The sequence below is a fragment of the Convolutriloba macropyga genome, chromosome 4 (genome assembly GCF_964194025.1).
Source record: "Convolutriloba macropyga chromosome 4, txConMacr16.3, whole genome shotgun sequence".
Taxonomy (NCBI): Eukaryota; Metazoa; Xenacoelomorpha; order Acoela; family Convolutidae; genus Convolutriloba; species Convolutriloba macropyga.
In genome coordinates, this window is record NC_134471.1 from 79931952 (window position 1) to 79947110 (window position 15159).

The 15159-nt window shown below is 34.6% G+C and overlaps 1 protein-coding gene across 1 annotated transcript in view; it reads right to left on the bottom strand.

Moving 5' to 3' along the window:
- LOC142338182 (uncharacterized) overlaps nt 1-15159 on the bottom strand; it is a 37822-nt gene that overhangs the window by 11449 nt on the left and 11214 nt on the right. The window contains exons 3-4 of the mRNA XM_075387820.1: nt 3478-3629; nt 113-511 (exon numbers count right to left, since the gene is read on the bottom strand). Coding sequence (XP_075243935.1) covers nt 113-511; nt 3478-3629 — 551 coding nt within the window. The remainder of the gene's footprint in view (nt 1-112; nt 512-3477; nt 3630-15159) is intronic.

Consider the following 15159-nt stretch of genomic DNA (forward strand, 5'->3'; position numbering starts at 1 on the left):
CTTGGTAATGTGTTCAATCGATAAATCTCATTTTTTCTGCTAGGATTTTTTTCAATGACATCATGACTTTGGAATATTATCCAAAAGTAAACTTTGTCTAATTGTAGCTCACCTATTCGAGTGAGTTTATGACCCGCACATGCAAGCAGAGGACAACTTCCTGCAAACTTATCACATGCAGAGAGGGTTGCCATTGCATCCTTCGTTCCCTTAGCCACAAAATTCATCATGTTTTCACTTTGTTCACACCCAACACTGGTGGCAGCATTACCTCCCCCGGAATTCCCTGGGGTCATATGAATAAACCCTGGCATTCTTTCTGACTTGTCAGATTTGATGCCTCGGCTACCACGCAGTGATAGGCTGCTTTTGTTATTGTTATTGTTGATGATCGAGTCAAGGTGTTTAAATGAAGATTTGATTTGTTGTTCATTTTGCTGTGGTTGTTGTTTTTGGTTTTGCAACACAATGTTGAGATTGGTGGAAGATCCAAATACACTTTTCACCATTCCTAAATAAACAGTTGGTTTAGTAGCTTTTTAAAGAATCTTCAGGTGTATGCAGTTTTTTGATACCATAGTGTAGGTCAATCTAATCTGTGTCAAAGTCCGACGGTTAAAACCGCTTTGAAAGGTAAGAATAGGCCGTTTTTCCAAACTCACTTAGAATAAAGTGAACCAAATATGGTTCATGGAAGTCCATAGAAATTTCCGTTCAATGATCTTGCAATGGTAACTAAATCTCCATATGCGGTAACTTTAATGGATTGCAGTTTTCATGATAAGCGATTTTTCTCTTCGATACTGCAAAACAAAAAAAAACTATTAAAAAAGGCTATTTTAAATCTGACAAGTTTTTTGATGAGAGGATCCCATATATGGTCCATTCTATTATGGCGGTGGTCCATTAAACATATGGTCCATTAAATTTCAATATAATGTCTGTTCTACGCGTAGTAATTTTGTAACAGGGCCAGTCGTTTGGGTAAAATTTTTCGGGCAGAAGGTTCCCCAACTTTTAATATATTTTTGTTATATTAAAATACATTTTTGAGTTGCTACGGCGGGTTTAAAATAGTCAAATAACGGAGAATAGAGTGCAAGCAAACAAAAAAAACCGAGCCATAGGAATTCTCTAATACCAAAAAATCAACATATTTTGTGTAAGAAATTGTTGGAAAAATAGATCAAATCGAAAGTTTACGCTGAGCTCATTAGGCTTACTCAAAAATTTTCATATAAAAGCTAAAAGAAGACAACAATTGAAAACTGTGTCAGCATTCGAACCTCGTGAAAAAACGATAAATTAAAAACACTTTGTCTGTTCATTTTTTGCTGATCAATTAGTGTTAAAAAAGAATATATAACCATTTTATTCACGAATCAATAATAAAAAGATCAAGCAATATATGATTTCTAATACGGATATAATCATGCAAGTAAAAACTGATTATAGATATAGCCACTATTGAATATTTAATAAAAAAATTTCCTAACAGAAGTATGGAGAAAAGTCAATCGGTTATTGCTCTTTCCAGTACTTAGTTCAACTTCAAATTACAAAAAAAAAGTTTTTTGATGACTCAACTCTTTTACTAGTTGTTTTTCAAGAAAACGACATTTGGAAACCGAGAATCTGGGACCATTTAATGTATACATTTTTTTCATTTCATTTAAGGAAACAATATTTTATTAAAAATTTGAAAATTATAAAACGATTCGTAATTTTTTTTCAATGGCGTCTTACTTTAGGTAAAGTATAGTGAAAAGGAGCCTTCGATTCTTGATTTCGATGTAGAAAAACGTAGTTTGGAAAATTCAGGCTACCTTTTTGATTGTTGATGAGCCAATATACAAAATGTTTTTAATCGTTGTATAATTTGTAAGTTTCATAAAATCCATATATCGGGTCCTATGTGTGGCAAGTGTTTTTTAGCCAACTACGGAGCGATTAATGCAATTGAGTTTTCTTAGGCTGGCAGTGAAACAAGATGATTGCCGTGAAGTGAACTGACAGCTAAAAAGTAAAACTCTTCAATAATTTTTTCCAGCTGAATTCACCACAATTACTACAAAAAACTGAGATTTTATTTTTCACAACGTGACGCAGTCCTTGCATTTATTTCAAAAAGCTGCTTCTTTTTTATGGACCACGAAAAGACGTAAAGCGAAACAATTATTTGCAACAAATTGACGTTTTTTAATGGAAGGAAAACAAAACGATGAATAGCAACTTCATCTAATATTATGCCCAAAGCGACTTGGACAAAATACTAAACAGTTATGCAGTAGGATAGTGAACAAGGAGCAAAAAAAATTGAGCAAGACCCCTTATCTGCTTCATGTTTTCTGCAGTATTTTTGAAAATGGCTGCCAAATGTTATTTTTTGAAAATCTTTCGGAAACCAACATCAAAAGTAAAAGATATGACGCTTTTTGTCTTTAGGAAGATATTTTGGAAAAAAGTACCAAATTAAAGGAAAAGTATAGCTAGAAGAGTCATAAAATGAAGTTCCACCTGGTCACACAAGCAACTAATACAAAACTAATCGGTGCAAAATATCAGTTTTTAACTTACGCGTTTTCAGAATTAAAGAAAGATAGATCAATTGCGAGATCAACTATCTAAAAACGAGGATAACAGATTTTTGGTCAATGCATAGATATGTGGAATAGAAACATTTGAATAATAGAATAAAAATTACAGATTATGGTTAATTCTCTGAGAAAATACCTTCTCAAAAGTTGGAAAAAATTCCCAACAATGGTAGAAAAAGCGAAGCTTTTCTGAAGATTTCCTGAGTTGGGGCAAAAATTAACAGAGCTTACAGCAAAAACTCACAAAATTAACAAATAATTTTGAAAAAAATAAGATTGATGTCCCGAAAAGTAGCAGACATTTCGTTTGAAAAAGAAAATTTAAAACTTCATTGTAAAAATTATCAGAATTGGAATTGTAAACAGTTTTTGATGTATCTTGATTGATAAATACATTCTATATCAAAGCCATGTATAAATGCTGTAGGAACCATATATGGCACCACGATGCCATGAATGCTTTATAGCGCGCTAGCTGAGACTACTGTATAAAGCGTGTAAGGATGATGAAAGAATGCAAAAAAGTACTTATCGGATTCTTGAATACTATATAAGAAGCATATATGAAAATCTAGGCAACCATAACAAGATCAATTACGAGTCCTTATATATGTGTTTTTGATATGGTTCCCACGAAGGGTCAACCCGACGCCAGTATGAGATGGCAATTGTGCTATGGGGTATTCTTTTTTTAATAAAAATGTCGTTTTGTGAAACGAGCGACAATAATTTGTCCTCGTTATTCTTTTTTCAAAACCTTTTTTTCACGATGAAAATATGTTACTCAGATTTTGGGCATTAGTGACGAAAAAAGCATGAATTTGATCACTAATATTGTCCACAGATTAACATAACCCAATTCATTCGACGTAATGCTAACCTGTTAGTCTTCTTCGAGCACATACATAACATGAGCACTCTTCTGTGTTGTGATTTGAACTCCGCATTAAACTACCTCCTGTTCCACTACCCGCCCCATTGAAAAGACTTCTAGTTGAAATGGTGCCCATCTGGTCAGTGGATGATTTCAGCCTACAGCGCTTAGAGCCATATCTATAGAAATTTTCTTTAAAAAATTGCATAAAAATTTGTTAGCATTGTTATCACTCTACGTAAGTGTTGTTTTTCTGCGCCTGAAATGTGAAGATTACCACAATCGCTGCTGTGATAACTTTCTTCTTCTTAAGCAATTTTTCCCTACAATCTGGGAAACTAGTAGTAGTGAAAATACCGGTATTTTAACGGGGGGGGGGACCTGTCCCCCCCCCCCCCCCGTTAAAATACCGGCATGGCCTTTTTTAGGTACCCTTTTCGAAAACTTGTAAAATTTCTCGAAAATTTTGTTTCTCGAGGTTGGGAAAGACTTGTAATTTTTTTGAGAGTTTGGTATTGTGAGAGTGGTGGAACTTGTAAAATTTTTGGAAAAACAATTTTGGTGGGGTGAATGAGTGAAACTTGTAAAATTTTTCGAAAATTTTTCGAAAATTTTTCGAAAATTTTATTTTTCGTGGTTGACAAGACTTGTAATTTTTTTGTAAAATTGGTGTTGTGAGAGTGTTGGGACTTGTAAAATTTTTGGAAAAAAGTTGGTGTGGTGAATGAGTGAAACTTGTAAAATTTTTCGAAAATTTTGAATTTTTTTTAAAAATTCTGAATCCTTTTTCTAGTCTAATGAGACTAATGAAGGACTGAAAAGCGAAATTGACTAACCTGATGCAATACTGAGGTGAGGGAACAAAAACGATAGTTTAAAATTGATATTCTTTCTGTTCCAATGTAAGAAATTTAATAATTTTGCGAGTCTGAGACCGCACAAGTGGTATTAATTTTATGGGTTTTATTGCCCATATGTTTGAATTAACAAGCAAGTGTGAAGTAATGAAATTGGAAGTTTGTTGAATTTCAAGCCTGGAGAAAAGTTTTAAGTAGAGTTTCGAACTGAAAATAGCGCATGAGAATGAATAGGGGACAAAATATTGTGAAAATTGACTGAAAAATAGAAGAAATTGGGGTTTAAAATTTGTCTGAAAATTGGTTAAAAAAGTGATTTTATCGCTTCATTACTGTGTCGGGAAATGCTTGATATGGGGGTCAATTGAATTTTGTTGAAATTGCGGGCTGAAAATAGTTTGAATGGAGCGCTTAAGGTGTATTTTTGAAGCCATTTTGCGTCAAAAACAGACAAAATTTTGAAAAAAAAGTGCAAAAATTGCTGTTTTTTGGTAGTAAAAAGTAAAAAAAATTGTTTTTCGCCGCCAATAAGCATTTTTACACAATTTAAAAACTGTTAAAATTTGGTACGAGAAATACTGTCAAGGAATCGGGTTTATATTAAATATTATTTAGTGGTAACTTGTAACTACATTTTTTGTATTTTTTGATGCAAAAAGGCCAAAAATGTGCAGAAATTGTTAATTTTTGAGGTAAGAATGTAGAATGAAATGTTCTATGCTAGTTATAAGGGAGTGGGCAACAAAGTTTTATAAGGTGAAAGTTTGCTCGACCAATTAATAAAGAGTAATTGGGTGTTGTTTGCATGTTTCTTTTTGTTAAATTTTTGTTGTTTTTCGGCATTTTTTGACAAAAAGTGAAAAAATCGATTTTTCTTGGGCGATCAATGTAGAATAAATTAATGGTTCTTAGTTGAAACGCAATTTGCAATGAAATTTTGTCATTTAATAGCTTGGTGAAACAAATGATAGTGATTAATTGGGTGCTGAATATATGTTTTTTTGTTACTTTTTTTTTAGTTAAAACTATCACTATTTTGCGAACCAACTGTTATGAAAGAACAGTCGGCTAAAATAGCTGACGTCCAATTGTACAGTATTCAGTGTACAAGGTCACTTTAATTATTTGTACTGAAATTCTGGATAAAAAAGTGTGAGAGATTAAGAACAAAAAGGGCAGTAGTTGGGCAATTTTGCCGGCGATTAACACATTTATGTATCTACGAAGACTTCTTTGAAGCGTTCATGTATGACTTCACAACATGGTAGACAAAACTTGGGTGTGGCAACCATAAAACTAGGCTGAGTTTGAGTTTGAGTTCTATTTTTAGCTTATCTGTTCAATCGACCTTGTAAAGCCAAAGTGAGGAAAAGTGGTCTTAAATAGTTTTATTGGTATTTCATTTTCTTTAGGATTCAATTCAAAGCAAGCCGTGCTTCCTAAATTTCTCTTACTGCGTGTTGATTCCAATAAGATTGTATTTCTTGTCCACAACGGAAACAAAGTTATGACTGAAAAACTTTCCTTTAACGATAATAGTGACTTTTACCACGCAAAATTCGTGCTCTAGCAAACGAATTGTTGTTGTTTCAGTGAAAACATACGAAACAACGGGAACATATATTACTCTACGACTCTCCAAAAAAGATTCCGGGGAATTTCGTTTTAACCAAAGAATAACTCTGTCAGCTGCTGAATTCGATCTTCTCGGCCAGAAAATAAAAACGATTCAAGATCTATCGTCTCGAGGAACTGCAAAGAAAAATAAACGAAAGCAACGATCTGGTTGTGAAAGTGATCTCGAAGAATCGACTCAGTGCGAAAGTGGAAGAGCAAAAAAATCACGACAAAAAATTACAAATAAAGCAAGTGAAAGTGACAAAGAAAATTAATTAGCAAAATGGTGGAGGCAATGGTTGAGCGCACACCGGAATATTTTCGCCAGTTTGCCAAACAATATCGTTACTTTATATGTAAAAGCGAGCCTATATTTGACCATACAGTAACAAAGAACTTTGCCTACAGCTTGCATTTGAATGACGATTTTTGTAAAGTACCTGGATTTCATTATCATGTTATTGCCGCCAATGATCAACTTCCTGATTCTTTCAAGTCTTCAGCATCCAAACCATTCATTATACCTTGTCTCTTCACCTGTTTCAAACTACTTATTAAAACTAACTCAGCAAATACAATTTTTCGTGGAGAAATAATGAAGAAAATGGACGAAGCGGTGAACTACAACGAGCAACACCAAATGAACTTTGCAAACTCTAAGCGAAAACTACCTAACGTTGATTGTGTTTTTACTAATAGTGTTCAAACTCAAACTGACTTTTTGCCTAATTGTACGATTGATAGATTCTATAGTATTTATAATGGTGGTCTATACGGTGAGCTTTCCAAAATACTTGATATATTAAGTAGTGGCTGTGTTTGTTTGCGTGTTGACAATGGTTTGATTTTTTTAAATTTTAATATGGAATCGAAATCTTCTAATAAATAACTGTGTTCTTTTTTGTCTTTGAGGAAAGAATTGATCAAAAAAACGTTAATTAAAAATGTTAGAGCATATGATTAGCAAAGCGTAACAAATCAGTATCGTTCATATTCAACAACAAAGGATATTCGTAACCGAACATCACGTGGGCAATATAGATGCAAAAAAGTCCACAGAGTTTTGATTTTGAACTGCCTTAAGTTTGAGTACTTGAGTTACTTCATTGTAAAACTGTACCAGACGGGAATACAATATTTGGTAGTTTTGTATCGGGATTCCAAGCGGGTCAGCCAAATAAACTTTGTTTTCGTGAAACAAAATAACCATCCAATGACTTCCTTCATATTGCGCTGGTGAAGCATTAACTATAATAAAGCCTTCTCTTGTTAGTTTTGGGAAATTGTCCGCTGCAAAAACTCCGTAAAAACAATATATTAAATGAATACATTTTCCCAACAAATAGCGTATTTCATCACTATCCATCGGTGGGGTAGGTGATATTTGAATTTTTTGTCACCTTTCGTTCCGAATTAACATAAAACGTTGAACTTCTTTCGCCCAGAAATAAAACTTCTACGTTGGCCGCCAATGCTCCTTCAAATGTAAGTTGAACCGAAATTGAGCAATTTGTAAGTTCTGGATGAATGAAATCATGCGAAGCCTCTTGCGTTGAAGTTAAATCAAAAGCTAGCATAAAGTGATTGGAATAATTGTCCAGAGTTATGCCATGCCCACCTTTGTCGAGAAAATCCAAGGCTTCCAGAGTATTGAAGTAAATGCGATGGTTAAAAGTTGTGGAGACCGGAGTTCCAACAATAGGTTGACCATTTCTATAAACAACAATTTGGCTCAAATTGAATTTATGGTAGTGAAAAAGTTTAGTGCGATTAGTTCCGAGGTATGCTTGATTTGTTGCCATTGCAAGGATCATACGTCGTACAGGTTCTTTCGAGAAAATATCCTCATGGTTCCAACTTCTTATTCCAGTTGTAGCTAAAAAAGTTCGTGGCAATACTTCTGTATAGTGATACACGGCAGGTGTTTTTTAGTAGAGTTTTTTTCAATTGCCGTCAAAACATGATCCGCTATTGTCATTTTTCTAACGTAGAGATTAGCTTCAATTATTTTAACTTTGTAATGTTTGTTTGACTCTGAAATTACAGCAAAATCATTTGTAGACATTCTAAATGAAATTCGCAGAGTAGCACCACTAAGGAGGTGTTTATCACAAGTTTAAAATATCACTCGCCGGCTTTCCAATAAAATAGATTTCCTGGGAATTAGCAACAAGAGTTTTTCTGGCCGCTACGTCGGCCGCGCGGCCGTCGGTACCATCAATTTTAGCTGGCTCATTTTCGTAATAATATCCCTGGCAAACTAGCCATAAGTTTTTTGCAGTTTTTCCTGAAGAGAATTCTGTTTCAATGAATGCTTTGTGCGCATAGTTTCCGTTCGTGTTGGAAATTTTAACACCGTTAGCAGATACAGTGCATTCTGAAAATAAAGAATGTAATGCGTTGTTGCTAAAGTGTGGCGCGTCTGTATTTGTAGCATCAGTTCCTGTTCTTAAATCGCCGTCATTGTTTCGGGAGATTTTGCATTTAATTTCAAGGAGAAGTTTTTGTAAATCTATGAAATTGTTCCTATCGCCCAAAACTTCAAACTCAAGCATTGGACCGTCCGGGGAGTAGGAAGGTCCGACTTTTTGAGTAAAAGCATTATCAAAAGTAATAAGCAGAGGCTGTTTTTCAAATAAATCAAGTGTGGTGTGTGTTGCCTCTGCTGGCAGTAAATTAGTAATCATTTTGAACTTTAGAAAAGAAATTTGACCGACTTCTCGTCAAAGGCTTCTTCTTACGAATGCCTTGTTTTGGCTTTTCACCGTTAGTTTTTAATTTACGCATTCTTCCTGTTTTTGATCCGCCCACTTGTTTCCTTACAGTTTTTTGCACAGTCGATTTTAATGCTTGTTTTGGAGACTTTTTCTTTGTAACAACCTCTACCAGCTCAGGCGCTGCTTGAACAATTAATTCACGTCCAATCTTTTTGGCTACAGGCCAAAGAAACGTTCTTGCAATCGGTAATGCGGCTCTACCAATACCTGCTGCTAAAGCTCCAAAACCACTTCCTCGTTGGCGATAGTGTCCTGAAAAGTACGGTGATACCGATTGCTGTTGATAGTAGGCTTCCATTTAATCGAATTTTTTAAAATTTAAAGTCAAAATAACCTTTCCTGTTCCAGCGAATGGAACTAATTGTCCAGTTTCTGTCCGAAATTGAATTTCAATTGACTGAAAATTTTTTGATAGTAACTTTTTGTATTCCAAGTAACTGAAAACATTTCTGTGTGTTGGCTCTATTTCGCAGGGGCTACCTGTTTTCAAGCGTTGTTTTGAATCAATTACTCGAATAAGAGGAGTTTTAGTATCACCTACGTATTGATGCTCAATTATGTTAACATAAATAAAAATCAATTGCTTCCCTGCAGACAAATCAAAAGGATAATCGCCAACAAAATTTTTTCTTCGTCATCAGCCATGGTCAGATTTTCAAAAGTATCCAACATCTTGTAACCAATATGATAACCAGACCCATCATGAATACCGTTGAAATTTAGGATGCTTGGAATTTCGTTATCCGGAAAAGTAATTCCTTCGTTTTTACCAAAAAAGGGGAACAAAACTCCATTGATTTTGATAAATTGAAAGTCAAAATGAGGCAGTCCGGTAGCTGTTTTTAAGTATCTCAAAAGATGGTCACGGTTTTCATAAGAACCAGTTCCAATAATAGCTCGTTCTCCTCCGTATGGTCTGGAGACAGCATCAAATGGAATACTTTTATCATAAAACTTAAGGCCTTCAGAGGAAAATATCTTCAAATCACTTTTCTTCACTTGATTTATTTTTGCTGGGAAGATAATTTCACTTAGAGCAACTCGCCAATCCCCTTCCAAATTAATTTCTTCATTGAAATAGTTTTTGAAAGAAGACAAGGTGTTTTGAGGAAAAATATTCATAGAGGCTGATGAAACTAAGTGAACGGTGAATTCATTCATGTTTTGTTATTTCACTACTGTTGTCTCTAACTTTGACCAACTCTAATTCATAAAATTTTCCTTTGACTGGCTCTTGGGATGCGTCAATGAGACTATAAGTAGGGGGATTTGTTGTAGGTATATCGTAAATCTCAAAAACTTCGTTGGTAAATGTTTGCTTGTATCCTTTTCTAAAAGGAAGATCCGCTTTTGATATTCGCACAAAGTCCCCAACGTAAAACTTTGGTCGGCGAACTAGTTTTGCTGAATCCCCAAAAATTAATGATATCAAGTAAGGAACGTCTTTCTTTGTCACTTTATTCGGCGCCAATTTCGTTACTCTGTTGACTCTAGAGTTAATGGTTTGTACAAAGCTCTGCAATTGATTAATATACGAGTATGTCCAATTGTCCTCTAAATACTTGTATATCAAATTTTTGAGCGAACGTATATTTCTCTCCGCAAATGCTGATTTTTTCTCGCTGAAAGTTTTGTAAATTTCAATATCATTTTTCTGACAAAGAGTGCTGAATGAGCCCTTAAATTCTGAACCAGCATCTACCCACACTTTTTTAGGTCGCTTATTCTTTATCATTTTCTTAAACGCATCTGCTGTAGTTGTGGCGTACTTTGATTTTAAGGGTTCAACTCGTAGATAACGTGAGAGACAGTCCACCGCAACCAACAAATATTTTACATCTTTGTTCTCTTTTGCTAATTTATCCACATAAGCCAAGTCTAGCGACCAAATTTCGTTTATGTCATAAGCAATAGCTTTCAGTGTTGGAAATTTTCTTCTACATTTCTTATGCTTTGTGTGGGCATTTTTACCCTCTAGAAACAATTTCACTTTACTTGGTTTCAATTTTGTGCTGTTTTGTAAATTTTTTATGGTTCCGTATGCTGCGGGACCTTTCGTATATTTTAACTCAAGCAATTTTTTCTCATTCGTCGAAAGACTCCCAGTCCTTCTCCTCTTGCTGAGTTCTGTCTTCCTTTGAGGTTTCGAAACCACTTCCGGCTTCTGAGGATTCCTCTGTAAGTAATTGGCTGGTTTCTTTGTGCTTGATTCTTTTTGGCGCAAAAGTTTGGTAACTCTTTGAGTTCTTTTCCGGATCGCAATTTTAGCATTACTGTTAATCACCAAGTCTTCTTTAATGTTTAAAGCCTCTAAAATCTTGAAATAATCTGGATTATTTATTTTTTTAGTTGGTTGCTGCAAATCATAGAAAAAATAGGGACATTTACTCCTGCCGCGGTTCTCTTTGTCAGTGTTGGTTTGGTTCTCTTTGTCAGTGTTTTCATTTGGTCGCATACGGTTCAAAAACGAAAATTGAGCACCTCTATGCTGAACTCTGGGATCATTTAGAATTTGTAAGGATTATGGTTGCTCCTTTATAAACTGATTTTTGAGAATCAAAATAAATTCTTCAGCAGCTGACATTGCTTAACTCAAATGGATGAAACAAAATTTAATAATGAGTTGAATTAGTTCGAAACCGGTTTTTGTTAGTAAAAGTGCTCACCGTTTATCCATTGATGACTTTTTCTTGAGAACGCTTTCAAATATATGTCTGTAATTTTCTAAGTCTCTTACTTTCACTCTAACATGGCCCAGTAAAACAATGTGAAGACATTCACACAGAACCAGTATAGCATCACTATCACAACTACGCAAATATTTCCTTTACTGTTTTGGCTGCAAAAGCACCATTTGCTTCAGTATAGATAATTTTTTCTCTTTCATTGTTTAGAGGAGTTGTTTCTGCTTTATCAGATGGAAGATAGAAAATTGATGGACCTGGCTCAGTAATATTTGAACAGTATCGTAAACAATCAGAAGTTTTTGGATCAAGATCGATAAGCAAAAGCCCAAACGGTTCTTTCGTTGCCAATTGATAGTAGTGTTTTAAAATTTTAACGAGGTTCAACTGTTTACCTAAAAATTCGACTTGTTGAATATCGCGGGCTGATTTGAACAAAATGATGTGTGTCGTGTTCAAGTCTATTGTACGAGACCACTTGCTCTGTTGGTAAAGGTTGTGCTTGATATAAATAACATTTATGTTTTTGTGACGCCCTGCAGTGGCCAATTTAACAAATTCTTTGTCATTGTAAATTTCTTCGCACGAGTCGTCTATTATCAGAAGACAGTTTGCAATGCTGTTCAAAAATTCTAAATTGGCGTACTTTTTAAACATAACACCAAGTGTTTTCTCCATTTTGATGTATATTTGTTGCCTTTCTCTGTATAAAAAAATAATGTTGATGAATTTTGGGTAAAATGTGTTTCCAATCAACATTTTGAAAACAAACTCTGTTTTGCCACAACCTGAAGGCCCTACAACGGCCATGAAGACCCTTTCTTGCGTAGATATATTTTTATTCATAGTCTTGGATTTGGTAAAATGTATCCAACTAAACTTGACAAAATTGATATCCAAACTGAAGTTTCTTCACAATTTGGTTTTAAAATGGTTAATTTAACAATACAAAGTGATATCAGCAGTAAAATAACAAACATTTGAACGAAAAATACAACTTCTGACCGTGGCAACGTTGTTTGATTACAAAATTTTATCGAAGATTTGCTGCTACTTTCTTTTTCAAAAAAACTTTTTTCAACAACAGCGTCAACTTGATCAACTGTTACTCCCTCCATCTCAAGACAAAATAATTTTTTTTTAAAAAATGTATTGAGAAAAAGTCACTCTACATAAAACAATTCATATCAATTGAACTCAGTTAGAAAGTCTTTCATATGAACCATAAAGCACTCCGGGAGTCTCTCAGTTTTGTCATAATGAACAATTTTGTGTACTCTTTCTTCCCTCACCAAGTGTTGAATCTCCGTTGGCAGCGAAGGATCGTTCTTGTCTATTTCTTCACCAACCGGGTGTTTCGACATCAGTAAGAGTCTCGGAGGACAGACTTTGGGTTGAGTTTTTGACATTTTGCTTTCTCCACTGAAGAAAAGGTTCAATATAGTATACTAAATGAGTAGATGAGCGAATTTCGTCCTCAGTCAGCAACAGTTTAACTTTTCTCTGTAAAAACTGGTTTCCGGTTTTTATAGTTTCGTCTTTGGAAATTGAAAGACTCAGATTCCCGTCCCTTTTAATCAAAGCGCAAATTGTTGAACTCGGTGACAAGGGTGCTTCCACTTTCGTCAATTCCTCTCTCATTTGTTAACCAGTTGAAATAGAAAATGGATTTTTCTTTTGCACAATGTTTGTTGAAATTGTTTTTGCCCCTTGAATGATGTTGACAGTTTTGTGTAAAATAGTTTACCGATATCGATGGACACGTTAGTGAATTCAGAACAATGATAGGGCACTCAAGCAAAACTGACAAAAATTTTACTTTTTCCTCTCCCTTAGCGTAAAATATTGCACCTGGATTCCTCAAACGAACGCTTTGAATTATTTGTGTAAGATAAATATAGGGATAGTTTCCTGTGTCCCATTCAATGCCGTGTAAATTTCTAGTCAACCAACTGAAAGATTGCTTTTGTTTAGTTGTTAACTCACTAAAACTTGTTGGAGGTAAAAATGGCACGCAGTCGAGATAGACCTCGGTGCAAGCACCAAGTTTTTTAACCCTTCAACGTCTAACACAACTGTTTTGCTGCTCAGCATTCCAATAAATGAAAAATTGAAGGATGAAAAACCTTTATATATAAGCAAAACAATATTCCCGACAAATGTCCGCTAAAACAGTTGCTGCTTTTCCACGGAAACATATAAGAGTAACCAGGTCCTTGGTTATATATTTCGTATATGAAACCACCTGCGTCGTGTACAATAGCGTGCAATCGTAAAACTTTTGAGATTTTCAAGTATTTATCTACTGAAGAATTATCTATGCCGATAATACCACCATAGGGCCTCAATTTTAGCGCTATATCAAAATCAAAACCTTCGATTTCACTAAAATATTCACTTGTAGCCAGAAAATAGTTTAAACTTACACTGTTGTTTGGGTATTTTGATGAAACCGATAAATAATTTTCGTGAATTTTGTTCGAACAGTTTCTGCATACAATTAGTGTTTCAAGACGCATACCTTCTTTTCGATAGTCTGGCTGCGCATTAAAATGATTGGAAATAAACAAAAAATGGAGTTCTGATCATTGGGTTGGAAAAACAATATATTACAAACAGACAAAAAGGGATTTGATTTATTAATCACAAACTTAACCTTGATCATACAAAAGCAAATTCCTTTGAAACCGTTTCAAGATAAGGAAGCAATAAAAGAATTTCCTGCTGGTGTTAGTTTGTTTGTGTTCTCATAAATATTTCATATAATACACTAATAACCACACATAGACACAGATACACATACACACAAAATGTACACATATAATGATAACAATACGTTGTACTGTTGATTACCATTGATAAGAAAGTATTAAATACGTTCGAGCGGTCTGCAGGCACAAAAGGTAGCGTAAAATCAGAGAGGTCAAGTTTTGATCCAAAGCATAATGAACCCGGGAGTTTAACAAAACTTCGTTAAGTGTATGTTGAAGTGATTTCGTCCTATCTAAAAATGGAATTTATTGCGAGAACACATGTTAAAACCCAGACAAACCCTAAAGCCTTATATATCCTTTGATCTACATAGCGTTACCCATATGCCCATATGAACGCTGTTTGGCATTTGAACAACATACTGCTTTGATTAATTGCTCTAGATAAGAAAGTAATAAAATTAGGTGTGTACATGCAACATAGCTAACACGGAAAGATTAGAAAGGTTAAACTGAATAGTATACTAAGCTTCACTTAAAACCCCAGGATTTGAGTGTAATGAATTTGTGTGTAATAGCTATTTGAGAAACCTTTTACAACAAAACGGAAGGAATTGATTGATCACGCATTAAATCAATATTATAACTGAACTCTTCAGTTCCTAAATTTCGCTTCCACTTTCATTTGCTCAATTCAAATTTTTATTTAGCAGAACTGTTCCTGGATTTTGACAACAGATTCCAATTGTTCAATTCGATTACCAAAATTCCACCACAACCAAAGAAATTAATTCTAATGTCTCCTCTAGCCATCATTCTAAAGGCGGAATCGACGCCTGACAGCCGAACAATTGCTTACGAGACTTACAGAAAGCAAACTGTTATCATTGTAGATGGACTTCAGTTAGATGACTGGGTTACAGTAAATCACATGGCTATGCCTATTGTGATTTTCGATTTTATTCAGTCATTTCGATTTGAGAAAGGCTTTATGAAAGGAGCTCAATACTTGTTGGATTTTGTAACTTCTTATGTCAGAGAG